This window comes from Pipistrellus hanaki (assembly GCF_964339955.1).
Source record: "Pipistrellus hanaki genome assembly, chromosome: 14".
In the NCBI taxonomy this organism is placed as follows: Eukaryota; Metazoa; Chordata; class Mammalia; order Chiroptera; family Vespertilionidae; genus Pipistrellus; species Pipistrellus hanaki.
This window is the reverse complement of record NC_140516.1, coordinates 31,506,543-31,530,164: the sequence shown is the minus strand read 5'-3', so window position 1 is coordinate 31,530,164 and position 23,622 is coordinate 31,506,543. Positions and strand designations below refer to the sequence as shown.

At 35.0% G+C, this 23,622-nt stretch overlaps 1 protein-coding gene across 8 annotated transcripts in view; it reads right to left on the bottom strand.

Moving 5' to 3' along the window:
- Positions 1–77: 77 nt before the first annotated feature.
- Positions 78–23,622, bottom strand: part of KIF20B (kinesin family member 20B) — a 58,832-nt gene continuing 35,287 nt past the window's right edge. For 5 of the 8 annotated variants that reach the window (XM_084903914.1, XM_084903913.1, XM_084903917.1 and 2 more), the window contains 16 exons: positions 21,840–23,058; positions 21,360–21,498; positions 20,735–20,854; positions 18,146–18,206; positions 17,189–17,314; positions 16,438–16,565; positions 13,800–13,955; positions 12,471–12,650; positions 10,617–10,727; positions 8,627–8,824; positions 7,874–7,966; positions 7,646–7,714; positions 6,208–6,306; positions 5,390–5,540; positions 1,627–1,769; positions 78–317 (listed from right to left, as the gene is read on the bottom strand). In XM_084903914.1, the coding sequence (XP_084760040.1) occupies positions 240–317; positions 1,627–1,769; positions 5,390–5,540; positions 6,208–6,306; positions 7,646–7,714; positions 7,874–7,966; positions 8,627–8,824; positions 10,617–10,727; positions 12,471–12,650; positions 13,800–13,955; positions 16,438–16,565; positions 17,189–17,314; positions 18,146–18,206; positions 20,735–20,854; positions 21,360–21,498; positions 21,840–23,058 (3,071 nt within the window). In that variant the 3' untranslated portion in view covers positions 78–239. The remainder of the gene's footprint in view (positions 318–1,626; positions 1,770–5,389; positions 5,541–6,207; positions 6,307–7,645; positions 7,715–7,873; positions 7,967–8,626; positions 8,825–10,616; positions 10,728–12,470; positions 12,651–13,799; positions 13,956–16,437; positions 16,566–17,188; positions 17,315–18,145; positions 18,207–20,734; positions 20,855–21,359; positions 21,499–21,839; positions 23,059–23,622) is intronic. The other 3 variants (XM_084903918.1, XM_084903920.1, XM_084903916.1) reach the window with 2 other exon arrangements.

Here is a 23,622-nt window from a genome sequence, read left to right as displayed (position 1 = left end):
TACTCTCTCTCCCTTTCTCTTCCTCTCTGAAATCAATAAAAATATATTAAAAAGGAAAAAAAACAGAAAAAAGACTTGACTGATTTTCTTTATTGAATTAAAATTACACTGTATATAAAATAGTGATGCATTTACAGAGGGACTGAATGCCATAATATATACAACTATCTTTAACGTCAGGATACAAGTTACAATGATTATGAATATAAAATTTATATTAAAACATTCTCTATTGTGGTTTATTTGGCTGTCTTAGTTCGAAGTCGTCGTTTGAGAATCTGATGATCACTTTCCTTCACTTTATGATCCATCAAAATCTGAAATAAAAATAAAAGTTAATTTTAACTAGTAAAATATGTTCATGTGCTTATTAACTGACATAATAGGTACATTATGTTTTTTTGTTTTCTTGGACTCACAAGTATACTATCTTGTACCCAAAAAAACATGCCTAAAGTAATAGATTTTTAAAAATATATATTTTATTGATTTTTTACAGAGAGGAAGGGAGAGGGGTAGAGAGTTAGAAACATCGATCAGCTGCCTCCTGCACACCCCAACTGGGGGAGCAAGCCCAGAATCCAGGCATGTGCCCCAACCATGAATTGAATTGTGGCCTCCTGGGTTATGGGTTCAAGATCTATAACTGAGCCACACCAGCCAGGCTCAAATACCGCCCCCCCCCCTTATTTTTTTTTTTAATATATAGAGCCTGCAACCTGGGCATATGCCCTGACTGGGAATCGAACCATGATTTCTTGGTTCACAGGTCAATGCTTCACACTGGCTGGGCTCAAATAACTTTTAAGAAATGATCTTTCTCAGCAACAACTATATTACTTAGAAAGTTGAAAGAGAATTATATTGCAAGTAAAAGAATAATAATTTCAGCCAAGGGAGGAAATTATGTACTAAGCAGACAGATGGTGAAAAGTGATGAAGAGAATAATACTTCTGACAGCATGTCCTAACGGGCCCCAATTCTATGCCACTTGCTTTTAAGTGTCTATCTCAGATCCGATAGCTGCTATTGCAAAAAGACTCTTCCCTGATTTTTCTTGGCCATTTCCTGCTGAAGGCTTTTCCTTTAATTACTTTTCTATTTTCACTTTTATCCACTAGGCAATTGTAAGCCTGATAAAAAATCAGAACTTTTCCTGTAACAGCACAGCCTGTTCTGAATGAAGAGAATGAGTCACAGAGTCATGGTGACAAACTGCAGTCTTTTCTCAATAGAACCTGGGAGGCTCAGAGGGAAGGTGGGAGGAAATGACTGAATGTCAACTCCAGATTCTTACCAGGCACACTGGGGCCCAGATTTGTACAACTGCGATAAAGATAACAAGAATAGATGCTAGAAGAAATTAATTACTAAACAGTGATAATTCTACTGATGGAATTAAAATTCCTCCTATTAGTTCATAAATGTATGCATTAATGCTGCATTTAATTACTACAAATTTAACAAATTTGATATCAAAAGCATAACTTTTAAAGCATGTTGTAGATATATGATCTAAAGAATAAAAATTCAAACTATTATAAAATTCAAATTGTTATGAATACTTCAGAATTTAAAACAGCACAAACAGTTTTACTTTTGAGAAAACTGGAGTAGTAGCTTACCACTTGGCCGGATATATCAATAGGAGATGAAATTTCACTTGTGTATAATTTCCGTTTGGCCCGTTTTGGTCGAGATACATTTTCTTTACTTATTTCTACATTCGAGAGCTTTGAAGAGCTCATCGTTTCAATTAATTTCTTTGCTATGAAAAAATATAGATTAGTTAAATTCTGAAATAAAAAAATGTTCTAACTGCAAAGGTTTAAAATTCTTAATAAAGAAAAAAACATACCAAATAAAAAAGAAAAGCACTGTAATTTATAAATGGTGAAAGGACATGAAAAGACAATTCACAAAGAAAACAAAAACAAAATGCAAAATAAACACATGAAATAATGATTAAGAGCAAAAATAAGTAAGTAAAATATCAACTGAATTATAATACCATCAGTGAAATGCAGGAGTCATTAATGATTTAAAAGAGGTTTATGCTTTGCAAAACAAAGAAACAGGATAGGATGCATATGAGGTGGACCATGCAACACTGAAAGTAAGGAGGCAGGTCTATTTCAGCAGTCACATGTAAAGATGTCCACAGGAATATTAAGTAAAGATAATCTGTAATTGTGAGACCTTACTTATAGTTAACACACGCACTCACAAACACATACACACACACACAGAGTAAGAGAAAGTAAATTGTTAACAATTAATTGCTTCTAGAAAGAGGAAGAGGAATTTTTAAATGTCTTACTTTGCACATTTGTTTTATTTTTTTAAAGACATATATTGGTTTTAATAGTATATTTCCATTTTGGAAAACTCTTTGGTAAAATAAATCCATATACACAGGATAAACTATACATTTTTTAAACTAGTATTGGGTCGGCAGCTAAGTAATTGCGGATTTTTTAAAGAAAATCAAAGACAATTTTTTCATGGAACTAAATAACTTTATTCTGTAATGTATTGCCCATTTTGATCAGTGACCTTTTGCCATCTTTCAGGCAGCATCATAATCCCACGTTCAAAAAACTTCTGGTTTTTATTAGCAAAAAACTGAATCAGGTACGATTTGGCATCATCATCATTATTGAAATTTTTACCATTCAAGGAGTTTTGTAAAGATCGAAACAAAAAGTAATCAGATGGTGCAAGGTCAGGACTATATGGTGGATGTGGCAAAACATCCCAACCAAGCTCCATTAATTTTTGCCGAGTGACCAAAGATGTGTGTGGCCTTGCATTGTCATGATGGAATACAACACCTTTTCGATTTGTCAATTCGGGCTGCTTTTCTTCAACTGCATTGTTTAATTTCGTTAGTTGTTCAATGTAGACATCAGAATTGATCGTTCGGTTGGGTGGTAAGAGTTCAAAGTAGACAATTCCTTTGTAATCCCACCAAACTGATAACAAAACCTTCTTTTGATGAATATCAGCTTTTGATGTTGTTTGAGTTGGTTCACCTGGCCTGCTCCACGATCTTTTCCGCTTGATATTGTTGTAAACAACCCATTTTTCATCGCCAGTTATCAGTCGTTTTTAAAATGGATCATTTTCATTACGTTTCTTTAGCAAATCGCAGCTGCTAATGCGTTGCGTTAACTGTGATTCTTTAATTTCGTGAGGAACCCATGTATCGAGTTTTAAAACATAGCCAAGTTGTTTTAAGTGATTTTCAATGCATGTATGTGATACATGAAGCTTCTCTGCAATCTCACGTGTTGTACTGTGACAGTCCGAATTGATTATTGCTTTGATTAGGGCGTCATCAACTTCAACTGGACGACCAGAGCGTTTTTCATCTTTGAGTGAAAAATCACCAGAACGAAATTTGGCAAACCAATTTTGACACTGCTGTTCTTTTAAGGCTTCGTCACCATAAACAGCACATAACTTTTTATGAGCTTGCGATGCGTTTTTCCCTTTGAGGAAATAAAAAAGCAAAATATGACGAAAATGTTCCTTTTGATTTTCCATTTTTTAAGGAACGTCAAACAAAAACTACAAAACAAATCAAAAAACTTTTTTTACTGATTAACAGCTGAATAGCCAACTATCAAATAACAAAATGTGTTTTACATTTGTACTACGTCTGCAAACCTAAAAATTCAACTGAAGCCATATATGTGTGAAACCCGCAATTACTTAATTGCCGACCCAATAAAACATTTAAGAAAATATGCTAAAATGAGGGTGCACTTACAAAGGGCTGAGCTGAGCTTGAGAAAGCGGGGCTGCCAGATGTCAGAGTACACAATTGAGACAAGCCAAATGAAAGGATCACTCCAGCCTTTACCCACTCACAGCAACAGAATAAGCAAGAAGCTAAACCTGAGAAATCACAGCTCCCGCCCACGCCTTTTCCATATTTTCCCAGAGAACATTGTGTGGTCTAGGTCAGAAGGATCAGCAGAAAACTGAGGGCCATCTCATTGCCAAGGGAACCCTGATCAGAAGACTCATGCACTTGCAGCTTTATAGGCCTTGTGGCTGGAGGCCAGGTGGAGGGGCTAGGTGTGGAAAAATAGAGTTCGAGGGGAGAAAGGTGTCTTCAAGGTTGTCTCCCCATCCTTGTCATAGGTATTCAGCAGAGGCACCTGAGAAAGTTCTCTGCTAACGGCTCCAAATAAAAAGGCTCAAAATGAAGGCATCGAATCCAGTTATGTACAAGCATGGCTGGACCGGACCTGAGTCCTTGACTACAACTTGCTTCAGAGACTGCAATGCACTGTATGTGTACTAAGTTTGGTGTGGGGAGGGCAGCTCTCACTCATGAGGCCTAACAAGTAAAGCCTCTGCAATTGCCCATGGTTAACCTTAAAAACAAAACCATGCACAGGCTTTTGGCCTGGAGCCACCAGACTGCTACTACCATGCCCCAGCCACTATACTAAGAGCTGGGAATGTGAGTCAGACAGACATTTTGCACTTGTGACACTTTTATTCTAGTAAAAAAGAAAACAAAAAAATTATAACTTAATTCAATTTACACTTTGAAAAGATCACTGTCTTCCAGGTATTGAATGGATAGGAGATAGGCAAGAAGTAAAAGTTAGAAGACCAGTGATAGCAAATAAGGAATTAACAGTAGTTATCAGAATATAACAGTGGTTATCCTGTGTATATAGATTTATTTTATTGCTGCCCACTTGCCAGCCCCTCCCCCCACCCCCACCACCCCCACCACAGTAGCCTCCCTCTGTGGGGAGCCAAGGGTGCCCCACTGGCGCCACCCTTGGCTGGTGTGGGGCCTGCAGGCTGGGGGAGTTCCTGCACTGAGCATCTGCATCAAAGTCAGTTTGCATCATAGCAACTGGTTGTTTCCCCCGTCATTCCACAGTTCTGTCAATTTGCATATTAGGCTTTTATTATATAAGATATGTTTTTTATATATATGAATAGGCAATGTTTATCTGTACATAGAAAAAACACTAGAAGAATATTTACCATTATACTAACAGTGTTTATCTCTAGCAGGTGTAATTCTGCCAACATTTCATTACTAGGCTGAATTCTTCTGTAAAATCTTCCCGTAGTCCCTAATTAGAACAGCTCATTTCCCTCCAATACTACCACAGCACTCTGCTTGCATCTCTGTAACTACAGAGCAGCCTGCTCTGGATCAGTTACTTAAATAAGGTCTTTCTTCACTATGTAGTGAGCTCCTAGGCCTTTTCATGTTCCTCCCACAGTACCTAACACAGGGCAGTAAATACTTAAAATATAATCATCACTGTGATGAGTTTATATACCAATCAGATATTAGGAAATACCCTAATCCTAACATTGAAGGGCATTTGATTTTCTGCATAGTACCTTTTGATTGAAGAATTGTTGGAGAATGTTGTAAGAAGTCTCCAAATTTCTGCAGTGTTCCTTCTTTTTTCTTAGCACTCAAGTTTACATTAACTGTAGATGCCTGACTCCGTAAAGAATATGTTTTATGAGATGATGACCGTGAGGAAACCTAATAAACAAACATTTTTTGTTATTGTTGATGAAGACTGTTAGAAGGAAATATTACAACCACTGTTGAATTAAAGAGGCCAGACACAGGTTATGAATTCTCAGACAGGGAATTACCAATTAAGAATATAAGGAGAGCCCTGGCCTGGTGGCTAATTTAGTTGGAGCATTGTCCTATACTCCAAAAAGTTAAGGGTTTGATTCCTCATCGGGCTTCTATGGGAGACAGCTGATTGATGTCTCTTTCTTTCCCCCACCCCCTTCCTCTCTCTCTAAAATCAATGGACATGTCCTCAGGTGAGAATTAAAATATATATGCATCCTTCATACACACATACACACACACACACATATGCGCGTGCACGCATATGTGTGTGTGTGTGTGTGTGTGTGTGTGTGTGTGTGTGTATGAAGCATGAAAAGGCCAAAGAATGGCAAACTGAGTGTGATAGGCAGAGTGCTAAGTAAGAAGTGAACAAGAAGTGCCTGCTACTGGCCAAATGCTAAAGCTTATATTCTAAGCTGAATTAGACGAATAGAAATAAAAAATAAATGAGCTATAATTATACAACACTGAAAAATTACTAATCAAATGTGACATCTTTATTTTTCCCTTCCACTTTATAAAGTATTGAAATGGTCAATTTTGGACAAATTAAAAGACAAACCTTTTGTTCCTTTTTGATGGGAGAATTTTTGTGCTCAGAAATAGGGGACTTCAACTTAGTTCTGGGTGTAGTATTCTTATTTTCACATTTCACCAATTCCTAAAAAATATTTAAGCACTGGTTAATTTCTTGACAATATTTTCTTTCTCTGTAGTCAAAAGAGAGGTGGAGGGGGGGGGGGGGAACTAAAGTAGAGGGAAGGAGAGGAAGAGCGGGAAGGAGGAAGAAAATAGGAAAGGGGAGAGGAAAGGGGAGAAAAGTGGAGAAGAAGGAAGAGAGGAGAGGAGAGGGGAGGGGAGGAGATAACAGTTCTTAACCAGGGGTGATTTTTGACCCCAGTGAATACTGGCAATGTCTGGAGATATATGTGGCTGTCATTGCTGGGGAAAATGGAATTTTATTGGCATCCAGTGGGTAGAAGCCAGAAGGCTGCTTAATACCCCTATATGCCCTTAATACCCCTTGGGACAACTTTCCTAAAGAAAAAGATATCTTGTCCCAAATTTCAATGGTACTGAAATTGAGAAGCTGTGACTAAAAGCATAAATTTTTTCCCAACTTTAGTGAAATATTAACAACCTATCTAATAAAAGAGTGATATGCAAATGAACCATCAAGTTACCAAGTGAAAGCCATTAAGGGTCAAAAGCAGACTTTCTTAAAGGGGAAGGCAGGTGGCATCATGGGAAGCAAACCAAGAGGACAGATTGTAACTCCATCACACTTGTAGTGTTCGATAAAGAGCACTTTGGAGTCTTCACTGGGATAGAGTATAACACTGTATATATGATTTTCATAAGGGCCTCAGTTTATTATAGCAGTTAGGAGCTAGTAAAATCAGTTAAAACTTTTAAAGTTTTACATGATTTGCCTACAACAATCTGTATATCTATTCTGAAATACACATGGAGCATAAAGGAGAGTGTAAACCAATAGTAAAATGAATAATTGTATTGCCGAAACCGGTTTGGCTCAGTGGATAGAGCGTCGGCCCGCGGACTGAAAGGTCCCGGGTTCGATTCCGGTCAAGGGCATGTACCTTGGTTGCGGGCACATCCCCAGTAGGGGGCGTGCAAGAGGCAGCTGATTGATGACTCTCATCGATGTTTCTAACTCTCTACTCTGTATCTCTCTCCCTTCCTCTCTGTACAAAATCAATAAAATATATAAAATTTAAAAAAAAAAAAAAAAAAAAAAAAATGAATAATTGTATTTTAATACTGCACACACAACAAATTTTCCTTTACCCTTGAAAAAATAAATCAAGGAAATAAACATAGATGATAAAATACTTAGTATTTTAATGGAATCTAAAATGTATTAGGTATAAATTAAATATAGAATAAAAGTTAACCAAGGCTATAGAAAACAACTTCTAAAGGTATTTTAGGTGTAGAAGGATATAGTCTAAATAATATTCATTTAGTAAATTTATTACCTGATGGAGAGCCTCAGGAGTATGATTAGTACTACTTCTGCTCTTCCACCAGCTTGAAAATATAGTACTCTTTAAAAGAGTTAAAAAAAATAAAAATGTTGGGAGAGTTATTGTGCTGAAGAGCTTAGAATTAGTTTTAAACTTAGGACAAGTTACTTTTAAAATAAACATTTCCATTTATTACCTATCTGTGACATGTGGAATAAAAACTAAGCATTTTAAACATACAACATCTACTCTTTTATTTCCAAAAGGAGGAAACTGGGGGTCAGAAAGTTTGGGTGACATGATAGAGGATTGGATAACCCTACAATCAAAAAGCTGCAGTAGAAAAAGAAAAAGCTGCTGTAAGAAGAAATAAACAGCCAAAACTGGTTTGGCTCAGTGGATAGAGCGTCGGTCTGCGGACTGAAAGGCCCCAGGTTCGATTCCGGTCAAGGGCATGTACATTGATTGCGGGCACATCCCCGGCAGGGGGTGTGCAAGAGGCAGCTGGTCGATGTTTCTCTCTCATCAACATTTCTAGCTCTCTATCTCTCTTCCTTCCTCTCTATAAAAAATCAATAATATATATATATATATATATATATATATATATATATATATATTTTTTTTTTTTTTTTTTTTTTTTTTAAAGAAAAATAAACAGATTTTTTTTTAAGTTTTCCACTAAATAGAGGTCCAAATTTTAATATACTGGCTGTTAGAAAAAGAATTTATCTTCTAAAAGAGTACATAGAGTTATGACAATAGAGACCTAAGGTATGGATAAACTATATATTTTAATATCCATATGCTTCTTGTTTGAGGACTATTCAATTACAGTGATATTCTAGAATATGCCATAATTTATTATTTTGGTCTCTAACAGCAGTGCTTATGAATAGGAGGGGAGTGTAGCAGAGTTTAACTATATATTGTAACTGAGCTCAACAACAATAATGCTTGCTTGTTAACTTTACTCATCAGTTAAGCATTTACCTCCTCCATTTCGTTGCTCTTCCTCTTCCGAGACTTGGAAATCTTAACCGTTACTGGTAAGGTGCAACCAGGGTGTTTCACTGCCATTCTGTTTGGCTTTAAAGGTGTAAACTGAATCTCTAATTCAGGTTTTGGAAATCGAGTCGTTTGATTATTCTCTGTTGACACTTCACAAGAGTCAAGAACTACAAATTCATCCTATAACAGGATTAAAAAATGAAAACAAACCTTATTTGAAAAACATAAATTTATAAATCACAAAGAATCAACTCTCAAATACCTATTAAAGACAATGGAGTTAGAAAAGATAAAAACTGTGCTGGGGTCAAATTCAATAGAGCAAGGACAGAGCTGAAATTCATGGTATGTTAAAATCGAGAGAAACTTAGAAATTAGTATTCCCAGTATGATCCTAAGAATGATCTCTAGAGAATTTGTTTAAAAGATTTGTGGAACCACTCCACAAGCCTACTAAATCAGAACCCTCCAAGGAGAGCCTAGGATTTTTATTAAGCACCCAGTTTACAGTAGATTAAAGTTTGCTGCAAATTCTTTGCTCCACTGCTACTCTTCCCACTGAGAGATGGAGTTCCATTCTCTTTCCTTGAATCTGGGCTGGCCATAGTGACTCCCATGACCAACAGGATGTTCTTTTGAGGCTCAATCATAAGCCTTCTAACTTCCATTCTGTATTGTCAGAACACTAAGCTACAGGACACGCCCCTCTCCTCAAAATGTCCCGCCTCAGAATCTAGCTGTAAGAAGCCCCAGCCATAGGGAGAGGCTCTATATAAGTCCAACTGACCTCCCAAATCAGCTCTGTGAATGCATCATTTTGGAATTTTAGCCCAGTTGGGCATGTTAATTTCATAAAGGCAGGAAAAAATATGCAAAATAGCCTAACAATACCATTCTCCAAAAATATGCAAAATAGCCTAACAATACCATTCTCCAAGTACACAATAACTGCTGGTGTTCTTAGCAGGAAGTTGGAATCAGGAGATTTAGGAAAGCATACATAAATTTATAGAGAAAGAAATCTTGTTTGTGGATCAATGTCAATCTTTTATATGAACATTTTGATCTATAGTAGTCTCTAGGTCAATACCAATAAGCTGAAAAGGAATGGCTCAGGTTATTTCCCTAGATTAAAATGCCCTTCTCTTCCTGTTCTCTGCTGGGTAAAATTCTAGTCACCCTTACAACCTGGATGAGTTACGATGTTACCTTCACTAATCCATATCCTCAATCACTGAGGCAAAATTCATTATAACCTTCTCAGTCAGTGTTTCTTCTTAGAACTCTGTTCACAACACTTAACCCAAAAGGAAGGTCAAACAAGGTGGTCATTTTTGTATCTGTTTTACCAGATTTTTTCCTCCTTGAGGATGGCAATCATAGCTTATTTATGTTTGTATTCTCAGTATTTAGGAAGGTTCCCAACACTAAATGCTCCCAATAAATGTTTAAGAAATATTTTTAAGTAATTTTATCTTCAAAACTTTAAGTGCACAGAAATTTTATCTATTTCATATATAATCTGAGAATCTGTTATCCAAAGTGATTTATAGAATCCTAAACTCACTACAAATTATGAAATTTCATTGTGAATTATTAAGATTGTTGATCAAGTTATTAAATGGATATGATTTCAAAATGCTAACTTAAGGGTCTCTTAGAACGCCCAATAATCATCCACACTCTTATCTTTTGTGGGATTTCCTATTTCTGTTTATATTAACAGATCTGATATTTGAGATCAATATCACTTTGAGAGGATATTATTTGAAGACCTAATCTCTCAAACGAATTTCACCTCTCCTCAAAAACCTTCAGCTTTCTTTCCCACAGCGGAGAGCGTATATAGCAAATTATATAGCAAGATTACTGCAATGATTGATTAAATTATACTTGCATGTGTTAATTGGTTATTAATGGTCACTGGTAAGTAAAGAGGGTAAAAAGGGGGACTGTGTTACTAAATGCCCACCTCTACTTCATTGCTGGAAATTTCAAAACCTGTAGACTGAAGTTCAGTTTCAACTCCACCAAGATCTGTTGAATTCATATGTCTGGGCTTGATATTCATGGTTTCTTTTTCCTAAAGTAATTAAAGTAACATTAATAAATAAATAAATAAATAAATAAATAAATAAATAAATAAATAAGGTAACAAGCCATTGTAACCAAAAATAAATTAAAACACTTTGCCTAAACATTATAAAAACAAGACCTGGGTGGATAAAATAGGAAAAGTAATCCAAGACTTCTTCAATGACCAGGTAAGGCTCCTTTCTCCTCTTTTTCATCCTCAGGAAAGGCTGGAAATATTCCAACCTCTTCTGAGTTTGATATAAAGAGAATTTAAAAGATTACTTTCAACTTCCAAGGTCTTTTACATATATTCTCTCATTTTACTTTCATTGTAACTCTTGGATTAATTTGTCAAGATTCACTCCTGCCAAAACCGGTTTGGCTCAGTGGATAGAGCGTCGGTCTGCGGACTGAAAGGTCCCAGGTTCGATTCTGGTCAAGGGCATGTACATTGGTTGCGGGCACATCCCCGGTGGGAGGTGTGCAGGAGGTAGCTGGTTGATGTTTCTCTCTCATAGATGTTTCTAGCTCTCTATCCCTATCCCTTCCTCTCTGTAAAAAATCAATAAAAATTTTTTTAAAAAAAGAATCATTCCTATTTTCCATATGAGGAAATAGAATATGACATGGCCAAAGTCTATACTAATTTGGGATCTGAACTTGGATAACACAATTTTTAAAAACTAGAGTTTTGGAAATGAAACTATAGCATTACAGTAGAAAAGACCATATTGATAACTAAATCTTTTCTTGCTGCACTGTTCATCCTACTTTGAGTCATAGGTTATGTTCTATTCCTAAACCTACTTAAGGATCTATTTTAGATTACATTTTTAAACTTGATAAATTTCAACCTGGGCCTTCTCTTCACTACCATCAAAATCAAGTCTGCCCTGGCCAGTTTTTCTCAATGATTAGAGCATCAGCCTGCAGACCAGAGTCTTATGTTCTATTCCCAGTCAAAGGCACATATCTCAGTTCAGATTCCCCAGCCCCTACTGGGGTGCAGGCAGAAGGCAACCAATCAATGTGTCTCTATCTCAAGCTGATGTTTCTCTCTCTTTCTCTTTCTCTCTCTCTCCTTCCCACTCCTTATTTATTAATGGAAAAAAAATGGCCTCGGGTGAGTATTAAAGAAATAGAACATTTAAAGAAAATCAAAAGTCAAATACGCTAAAACCGGTTTGACTCAGCGTTGGCCTGCGGACTGAAGGGTCCAGGTTCGATTCCGGTCAAGGGCATGTACGTTGATTGCTGGCGCATCCCCAGTAGGGGGTGTACAGGAGGCAGCTGATCGATGTTTCTCTCTCATCGATGTTTCCAACTCTCTATCCCTCTCTCTTCCTCTCTGTAAAAAATCAATAAAATATAAATTTTTTTAAAAAGTCAAATACATTTCCATGTCAACTACCCATAACTATTAAACAAGATTCTGTTGAATAAACTGTGGGGATAATAGCATAAACTAACTTTCACTGAGGTAAAAACTGAACTGTGCTAATTGTCTTTTACAGATGTTCTCAAGTTTCACAACTCTATTAAGAAGACACTATTATCTCTGAACCAATCATAATGATAAACTCTAAAACACAAAATTCATGAAAAATAGCCAAGTAATTTTGCAAACTCTGATTCCCCTCTGACATACTGGAAACTAACTTTTTTAACCTTTAAGGGTTTAAACAATTTTGAAAAGTTTCTTTGTTCAATATTTTTTAAAAAGGCATAGAAAGGACAAGATTCTACTGACTGTTTTAGGAGCCTCTGATGTGATCCCTTTTTTCAATTGTTGAATTTCATAATCTTTTTGAGAGTTACTGGAGATCAGTGCGTTCAGCTGCTTTTCTAAAGCTGCAACCAGATGATCCCGTTCTTCTCGCCACTTTTGAAGGTTGCTATCTTTCTCTGCCAGCTGTGCTGTCAGTGTTTCCTAACCAGAAATTAGAGAAAATTTTAAAGTATATTTTGATGAAAGTTGTATATGAGATAAAATATACACACCATGATAGTAGAATATACAGTTCAAAATGCAAAACAAATTTCACAATACAATAGTAGGGAAAGCCCTGTTGCAGTCAAAAGGAAGAAAATTTTAAGTTCTATATCTAGAAATGTTATTAGGTATTTTCCAAATTGCTAAGTAAACTGGGAAAAAAAAAAAAAAAAAAAAAAAAAAAACCCTATGTGAACTTCAAGATAAAATGGGGCAGAAGAGTCATCTTACTGTCAAACCTATAGAAAAGTTTTGTAAGAGTTTATTTGAGCCAGACTGTTGAGGGCATGCCCAGAAGCAAGACATCAATGGATTGAGAAAATGCTCAGGAGAACGGCAGTTCCTTTTATGCATCAGCCAAAGGAGAAAACATAATGAAGGTTACATGAAATCTATTGTGGCCAATTAAGGAGGCAAGAGAAAGCAAAGCAGGGACATTTCTAGGATTAAATTAAAAGCAAAATGGAGGAACACTTCTTTTACAGTGATAGGTACAGGAGTGTTAATAATTAACATGTACAGAGATAGTAGTCAGGGAACAAGATAACAATGAGGGGAGTTCTGGGATCTCTTGCTATGGTGTTCTTGTGCTCTGGTGTCTGCAGTTGTGCCTTCAAGGGTCTAGAAAAAGAGATCCATGGGGGGGAGGGAGGGGTTTTGGTAAGGTACGTACACATATAATACCTTAATAAAAAAAATTGGGGGAAAAAAATAGAAAAAGAGATTCAGAAGAACAATGGACAGAACTCGCTTAGAGATTGACCTTTGTGTGCTAAGGAAGCTCTGGGCCTGTGACTTGACTACCGACCATGGCCTGGCCAACTGAGAATTTGTGATCAGAGCATACTGTGTGGTCATTCTTAGTCACTGAGCTTGTCAGGCCTGCCATGTGGTCCTCCACCCCAATTTGTCAGGTTTATTCTACAACCCTTTTTTATTCACAATAAAAATAGAAAAGCTGCCTTTAAAAAAGAAGAAAAGAAAACAACAAACCATGTACAGACAGATAAGAATCCCAGAGATCAACTTCACAAGCCAAAGAAAGCAGGTGAAATACACCAAAGAAAAAGTATAATTGCTACCAACCACTTCGTTTTGTTGCTTTAAACCACGCTCTCTGTCTTCAGCATATTTTTTCATCTCTTTGTTTCGTAGATTCTCAGATTCTTTAGCTTGAGTGATCAGTATCATTTTCTCATCTAACCATTTCTTTCTATCACAGTTATATTTCTGTTCAGATTTCTATATATAAAAACAGTTCAAATAACTATCACATGCTTAGTCAAAAAATCTATTTTTATACAATTTTCATAAAACCCATCACTTTTTAACTTTTTTTAATTTTTTATTAAATTATTATCTGTGTACATATACCATTGCCCCCCCATAGATGCCCTCCCTCCCCAGAGTTTTGTATCCATTCGTTGTACTTATATGCATGTATAAAGTCCTTCGGTTGATCTCTTATCTCCCCAATATCTTCCTACTCTCCCCACTGGCTTTTTAACTTTTTAAAACCTTAAAAATGTTTTTCTTTCAACAACAAGATCAGTTTATTTCAGATTATAAAATAAACATTACTGGTTTGCTTTCCTAAACACTATTTCCCTTATAAACTCTAATTTGCTATGAAGTTCATTATTTAAAGACTTTAATCAGTGAGCATAAGAAGAAATAAACAATTTAAATTCCTGAAAAAGTTAGACACTAGTCTTCCTGAATGAGAGAAAAAAAAAAAAATGACTGTGTGTGATGGTCGTTCCTTTTTTATTTTTCATTTTATTTTATTGTTTAGAGTATTACAGATGTCCCCATTTCCCCTTTTGCCTCTCTCTACCCAATCCCAGGCCTTCGCTTGTCTATTGTCTGTGTCCATGGGCTATGAGTAATTTGTGCCTCTAAATCCCTTCACCTCTTTTAGCCATCCCTCCAAACCTGCCTCCCATCTGGTAACCTTCAGAATGTTCTCTGTATATCTGAGTATGGTTCGATTCTGCTTGTTCACTCATTACATTTCGGGTAATACTGGTTTAGTGATGAATTCCTTTAGCTTTTTCTTGTCTGGGGAGCTCTGTACCTAACCTTCCATTCTAAATGATAATTTTGTGCCATGGCTAGCAGCTCATGGTTAGTGTGTCAGCCTACAAACCTGAAGGTTTTTGGTTCAACTCCTGGTCAAGAGTATGTACTTTGGTCCTGACTGTATTGGCTCAGTGGATAGAGCGTCGGCCTGTGGACTGAAGGATCCGGTCAAAGGCATGTACCTTGGTTGCCGGCACATCCCTGGTGGCGGGTGTCCAGAGGGCAGCTGATCCATGTTTCTCTCACATCAATGTTTCTAACTCTCTATCCCTCTCTATAGTTGGGTCAGGTGTGAAAGACAACCAATTGACGTGTCTCTCTCACACCTATGTTTACATTTCTGTTTCTCTCTCCCTCTTCCCACCCCCTTATTCTCTCTTAAAAAAAAAAAATCAATGTTAAAAAATATTATCAGGTGTGAAGTAACAAAAAAAAACCTAAATTAAATTAAAATAAATTATAGCTTTGTTAGGTAATTTTGGTTGTAGGTCCTTGCTTTACATGTGATGGTCATTTCTAATAGCATGGGTCTAAAAACAAAATGTTCTTGGGTACATAAGATGCCAAATAAAAAATAACATGTGCAATAAGACAAACATTCATTAGTTTAAGGATCATTGAGAACGTCTGGACCAAGAATACAGTTGACCAGTAATTTCCAAACTGGATTCAAAGGCATCTAATTTATACATTCAAAACCCAAGTAAACAAGAACAATGACATCACTTTAAAATAAACACCACTGTTTTTAAAAACTATGGTAGTCCATTCCAGGATTATAAAGCTTATAATCTAAGATATGTGATCATTTGAGAGCAATGCAATCACATAAATATTCCTTAATATAAACATTCTCTATATAGTTCATGTGTGTGTTTTTCAGAATTAATGATATATTTATTTGGGGTTTTCACAATAGAAAGGGTAAATTCTAGAATATATAATTAACACTTACAAAGGAAAGTAGTAATTTTTTTGTATTTGTTCAGTACCCAATTACATGCAGCCTGCACTTAAGAATATAATTTAAATTTAGCCAACTTTTCAAAATCATTAAGTTTTCTTCAATCTTGAATCAAGTTATGAATGCAGCTCCTAATGTACAAAACTTTAAGCAGTGTTTGGTAAATCCCATTACGAATGTATTTCCCCTATTTGTTGTATAGTATGTTTGAGTTGAACATGGAAAAAAATATAAAACACCAAACAAAATATCTTCTATATAGTATGGTTTCAAATATATCCGATATTTAACACTGTCCTTTACTAACTCAATAATTACATATGTAAGTAATTACATATTTATAATAGTCTAAATAATTTTCGTAAAAGTCACCTTTTCCACAGCAGTATTTGATGAGCAAGAAATTCAAGAGTAGAAAAATAGGTAAGACATAGTGACTTAAGTATTAAATATTTAGAATGTAAAACTGAAGACCCAACCACTGTATTTTCATTTGCAATTAGTTTGTATCTTGGGATTTTCTTCCCCGTGTCATTTCAATGCATACTGAAAAAATTATATGAATACATTAGTACCTCCTAGGAATTATTTTACCCATACATGAACTAACTATAAAATATTTACTAAATTCTCCTCTCATAAAAAATATAATGAACACACACATAAATAAAATCCTACCTGTAATTCATCTTGAAGTTTACTGAGCTTTTTAGTAAGCACATCTGTGTTATCCTCAAGTTCTTCATTTGACCTTTGATTATTTTTGGTTTCCAGATCTTTGCATTTTTCTTTCAATTTTTCTAATTCTGTTTGAAAACATAAAATTATTTTTAAAAGTATGCAAAAGTTATACCACTTAGAGATATACATGGCATGGGATACAAATAAGAAAAAGAACACAGATCAAGACAGAACTAGAACTACACTAAAAGCCTCACTTTTAAGAGTTCTTACCAAATCCTTAGAGAAGAGGAACTACAGGGACCTCTTGGACACCCACTAAATAGTGTCCAAAGTATATGATATAAATTAATGCACGTCAGTCTTAATTATATAGGAAACTTCAGGTAATTCTCAAAAATTAAACTGTGATGGTACTCTGAGGGATGAAATCAGAGTATTTTTACAAAGATAATATAAGAGGTAGAAAGAGGTAAAACTTAGTTGAAAGCTTATTCTTAACGTCTGGGGAATATTGCAAGTTATGAGCATGTCCTTATTCCGTCTTTACTATACACAATTTTACTTAGATAAAACAATTTTCATAACATTAGAAAATGGCAGGTGACAGAACATTCTAAAGACACACCAAATTCATTTTTATTATGAATTATTATAAATACTATTAATACTTTAAAAGGAAAGAAATCTAGGGAAATAAAAAAAATGAAAGAGTATGTCTTGAGATATTTAAACAATATTATTTTACCTGTAGCAAGCTTTTCGGCTTCCTCTAATTTAGCTTCAAGTACTTGATCTTGTTCTACCTGAGTTTGTTCTTGTTCTTCTAGTGTCATTCGCATGTGTTCAATTATTTTTTCTTTAACACTTAGATCTAAAAATGGTAAGTGAACATATTAGAAATTATTAACATCTCCATCTAGATATCCAATTTTTCTTGAGTTCTTCTAAAAACTAAAATACACTTTTATTAACTATAATAGAATATGAATTCCATATAAACAGAAACTATCTTGTTCTCTGTTGTACCCTATATGCCCAGAACACCACTGGCATATAAAGCACCAAATAAATATCTAATGTGCAGATAGATGCTTGGATGATCTCAAGAATGAATGGATAGATGGCAAGAATGAGAAGTAGAGGCAAACAGAGTTAGTGGAAAGGGAAAAGTAAAACTATCTCTATATGCAGAAGACATGATCTTATACATAGAAAATCTTAAGGAATCTTCAAAAAAGAAAAATAAAGAAAACTTTATTAGAGCTCATAAACTAATTCAGCAAAATTGCAGGATACAAAATCAATATAATCAAATCAATTTTCTTTTTCTTAAAATGTATTTTATTGATTTTTTATAGTTTCTTTTAAACTTTATAATTTTTTTTTTTTTAGTTATTTTACTTGAAGTATATTGTTTATATGATTTTGTCTAGTGACCTTATTTTTCATAAAAATGCTGGCCATTTCCTAAAGATCAATGTGCCTTTGACTGAATATTTCTTAATATTTTTAATTTTCAAGAATAAACTTTATACTGATAAGTTACTCTTAGAATCAACCAACGCTTTCTCTTTTGACAGTGTCACAGCCTATGTTGCCCTTACTTTACTTTAGAATTTCCAAAGGAAAATCTTTAAACAAATTGGTATTGCAATTATTTTGTCAATCGTTTTAGTACTAGAAGTAGAGGTTTGTTCCTGACCTTTGCATACTTTCTCATATTGCTGTATAGTTTCTTCTGCTTTCTGATTACTTAACTGCTCCTGCAAAGTGAAAGAATATGAATTAAATACAAATATAATAGACACACAAAAATATTTAATAATGGGGCCTGAAAACAAGATTTGAAATCTGTTTCCTATAGCTCTAGTTGGTTTGGGTCACTGGATAGAGCGTCGGTTGAGGGACTGAAGGTTCCCAGGTTCAATTCCAGTCAAGGGAATGCACCTTGGTTGCAGGCACACCCCCGTACTGGGGATGTGCAGGAGGCAGCTGATCGATGTTTCTCTCTCATCGATGTTTCTAACTCTTTATCCCTCTTACTTCCCCTCTGTTAAAAAAGTGAATGAAATACATGTTTTAAAAAGAGAAATCTGCCGAAACCGGTTTGGCTCAGTGGATAGAGCGTCGGTCTGTGGACTGAAAGGTCCCAGGTTCGATTAGGGTCAAGGGCATGTACCTTGGTTGCGGGCACAACCCCAGATGGGGGCGTGCAAGAGTCAGCTGGTCGATGATTCTCTCCCATCAACATTTCTAGCTCTCTATCCCTCTCCCTTCCTCTCTGTAAAAAAATCAATAAAATATATATTAAAAAAAAAAAAGAAAAGAAAGAAAGAAATCTGTCTCTTAGAAGCTGACTACTAACTAGTCTTGAGCTTCCAAGTTTCTTACACCTAGAAAAGGGCAGAGTGAGAGTGAAAAAGAAAAAAATAGTAAAAACTTTATACTTTTAATCTACCTCAAAATTACTGCCCAGTCATTTTACTTAACATTTTACATTATTGTGTTCTCTTATGCACCACAAAAAGCAAAAACAGGGAAATGGAGGTATACTACGTAGTTAACAAAGGAAGAATAAGAAAAGCCATTAAAAAATTCCATATCAGCCGGGACTGGTTTGGCTCAGTGGATAGAGCATCAACCTGCGTACTGAAAGGTCCCGGTTCAATTCCAGTCAAGGGCGTGTACCTTGGTTGCGGGCACAACCCCAGTGGGGGGTGTGCAAGAGGCAACTGGTCGATGTTTCTCTCTCATCGACGTTTCTAACTGTCCCTCTCAATTCCTCCCTGTGTAAAATCAATAAAATATAAAAAATTTTTAAAAAGTTCCATATCAGTAAATTCAAAATGCAGAAAATAGGATCCTCCATCCCCTCTATGTAGAAAGTAGATGGAAGGTTTGAAAAATAACCAAAGCCTTAAGAGCAAAGATTAAATTATTAGCACTAAAAATTCTCCAGTATGTTTTTTATTGATAAAAATAAGAGGGAGAGAGATGGAAACATCAATGATGAGAGAAAATAATTGATCAGCTGCCTCCTGTACGCCCCATACTAGGGATCCAGCCCGCAACCCAAGCATGTGCCCTGACCAGGAATTGAGCTGTGACCACCTGATTCATAGGTTGATGCTCAACCACTAAGACACCACAAGACACAGCAAGTAATCCAAACTCATTACCTATCTCATCTAACTTCAGCACTATTTTCTTAGGTTATAAGTCTTAGAATGAATCATTACAGAACCTGGAGATATCTGAATTGTATTATGAAAGTATAGATTGCTTTATTAAAATTGGATTGTTAAAAACTTAAATCACATGTTTATACATGAATATTCATTAGTTTGCTTCATTTAAAAAGCAAACGTGTAAATACTACAATAACCTTTCTTTATTGCTGCTTTATCCAATTAATTGATGTCAAGTAAAATAAAACCATTTATAAAGAAATTTTGCTTAAGTGTCCTCTTAAAAAAATGTTTTTAAAGGTCCTGAGCTTTTTCTTTTCACTTCTGGTTTTGAAATAACTTTAGATTTATAATAGAATTGCAAAAATAGCAAAGATTTCCTATATAACCTCCACTTAGCTTCCCCTAAATTTCAACATCTTCTATTACCATGGTATATTATTTTAAAATCAAGAAATTAACTAACATTGGACACAAACAAATGAGAAGTTGAGTCTCAAAAAGGGAAACAATTATTTTTGTATGGAAAAAAAATTAGCATTGGCATAGTACTATCAAAACTGAAGATTTTATTTATTTTTCACATTTCTCCAACAATGTTTTAGATTCCCAATTACAATACAACGCCACATTTAGTCATCATATCGCACTAGTATCCCATCTGTGAGTTTCTCGATAATACTTTAATGACCTTGCCACTTTTTATTGGTCAGATATTTAGTAGAACATCCTCCATTTGGGTTTGTCTGAGGTCTTCTCACAATTAGATTAAGTTAAAGGATTTGGAGGAAGAATACCACAGAAAAGATGTGCCCTTTGGTCACATCAAATCAGGAAATACATGTTACCAATATGGCTTACCACTGGTGATTATATTCTTAAACACTTGGTTAAAGTTAAGGTATTTTTCTGCCAGGTTTCTGTAAAATTACTACTTTTTCCTTCCCATACTCTAGTCATTAGAAGCAAATTACTATGACCTTATTTTATTTTAACCAATTTTTCAATTGGCTAAAAGAGAATTTGGTATAAAAAACTAATTTTTTTTTTAGACACTAGAATATGTGGACTCTATTTAAACCATCCTTTAAAAAAACTGGTACCGTGAGTTGCTGAATGGTTCGCTGTTTCATATCCATTTCTTGAGAACACTGGTTTTTCTTTTTCTCCAGTTCATTCACTTTAATCCTCAATAATTTTTCCTCATCACGCATTAGAGATACCTACAAAGTAATGATTATAAAACAAATTTTTAAATATTAATTGTTTTTTGTTTAAAATTAACGGCCACTGGTTCAAAGATTCATGTCTTTAAAAACTCATTAAAAGGGCCACTGTGTGTGTGTGTGTGTGTGTGTGTGTATAAGGGGGAATTATCTATAATACTTTCAACAATAAAGATTAATTTTTAAAAACATTAACAAATTAAGTTCGAATTTGTTAACAAATAAGATATGGCTTCAAATTATCAGGATATTTCCTAATACTCTAAAGGAGAATGCATATGAAGAAATAATTTTCTTCTTACATTTTAAGAATTTGAAACACTGTGTTCTCAAAAAAGAATCACCATAGCATCTTGCATGCAACAGCAAAATCAATATCATGGAAAAAGTCAACAAGACATTCTAGGGAGAAATTATTGGCTCACATTTCCAAGGTTTATTGATATATAAGGAAAACCATCTTTATCGTTTAAATTGGATACACAGCTTTCAAAGAGCCTACCTCTTTCTGTACTTGCGTAATCTGCTTTTTGGCATCAGTCAACTTCTCTTTCAGCTCAGCATTATCTTCGTCCTTCCTCTGAAGATCTGCTTTTAGATTCTGGATAAGGGCAGAGCTTGCAGAGAGCTCCTCTTTCAATCTATAAAACACAAACCACTTTTCTATAGAGACACACAATCAATCACTTGGGATCATACTTGTGAGATAGTAACAATCTACAAAATTATATATTTTCACATATTTAGAATGTCCAAACCATGAATGAGTCCTTTAGAGAAAATTTCAGATTTTATAAAAAGATCTTTACACATAACTTGGCTCCAAGGATTTATATAAACGAAGTCCAAGTCTTCACTCATCTCAAATGCTATACTGCACTAGATTAAGTTATGCCCGCCTAAATTACTTAAAAGCTACATAACAAAATCAATAAAATGAATGTTTTGCATATTATAAATATTTGAATACCATTTAGCTTACTTTTCTCTCTCTTGCCAGTTGGTTTCTTTTTCTTCTTCCTTTAATTGAAGGGAATGCTTTGCATCTTGCCAGTTATTTGTTAACTGTGTGATTTCTTCTTTCAACTTGACTTCCCTTTCATTTAAGTCTTTGATGTTTTTGATACAATCCTGATAATTTGCTTGAAATTCCTTTAGATTTTTTTCTAGCTCCAAGATGGTAGATGCCTTTTCCAAAATTTCTTGTTCTAACTTGGTTGCATGACTACATTCAACTTTCTGAGTTTCTAACATGGCTTCAAGTTCATTTATTTTCACTTTATAGCAGGCAACCTCTTGTGTGAGTTCTGAAAGTGTTCTCTTTCCCTCAGCTACTTGCTGTACTTGAACATTGAGACTAACATTTTTTTCTTGCAATTCTTCCTTCAGCTGCTGTATAAGACTTCCTTTTCCTTTTAGTATGTCATCTTGATTTTTATTTTCTGTTTTTAGTCTCTTGTTTTCATCCTCATAGCATTTTACTTCTGCTTGTAATTTTTCAATATGTTGTTCCAGTTCCTGGATCTGATGACTTTTTTTGGAGGAGGCCTTTACAATCTCCTTACATTCTTTCCAAATGGCATCAATACTAGAGTGAAAAGAACTTTCCCTATTGAGCTTAACCTGCTTACTTATCAAATCATCATTATCCAAAGGGTGTAAGTTTGTATTTGGCAAATCATCCTCCTGAGAATCACGTGAGAGATCCTGGAGATTGAGTAAATCTATGTTTGAGATCTGAGAAAATGAATCAAGGGTCCGTAGTTCATCTATTTTTGCTTGCATTAATTTTATTTGTGAAACATTATGAGTGATGGTTCTTCTAGCGACTTCTATCTCCTCTGACAACTTCATGATCTTTTCTTCCTGTTCTTGATTTATACTTCTCTGCACTTGTAATTCAGAAATTGCATTGTCATAAGTTGACTGAATTTGTTGGACATCTATACTTAAAGAGAAGCTCTCCTTCTTAGAAAAAGAAAGCTCCTGCTGCAAACCAGCAATCTGTTTACTTAATTCTGCTTTTTCTTCCTTTTCATTTCTAAGTTCATTCTCAACAATAAGTAATCTTGCTTTCAGCTCTTCATTATCATTATTTTCTTGTACAACTCTAATATTGTCCTCATCTTCTGAAATGCTCTCTTGCATTTCTTCACTCTTCTTTTGGTCTTCAGTGACAGTTGAACTAATGTGTATAGGTCCTTTAAAAATAGGAAAATTGCAATTAATCTGGCAAACCTTAAACTAAAAAGTAAACAAATAAGCCAATATTTAAGCATAGGAAAAATGAAAGCAAACTTTTAATGAAAAACACAAATAAGCTGAGTGAAAAAACAAAAACAGGTTGCAAAGCATATGGTATAAGCCCATTTATGTAAAAATTACAGTTCTGTAAGTTAATGGAAAAAGTTAGCAAAGGAAGGAATACCAAATGACGATAGCTACCTGAGGAATACCATTTATAATTGATTTTTTACAGAGAGAAAGGGAGAGGGATAAAGAGTTAGAAACATTGATGAGAGAGAAACACCAATCAGCTGCCTCCTGCACCCCCCCCCCCCCCCCCACTGGGGATGTGCCCATAACCAAGTTACATACCCTTGACTGGAATCAAACCTGGGACCCTTCAGTCCCCAGGCCGACGCTCTATCCACTGAGCCAAATCAGCCAGGGATTATACTTCCTTTTTATTACTCTCAGTATTATTTAAATTTCCCACCACAAATTTTATATATATATATTTTTATTTTCTTTTTTAATTGATT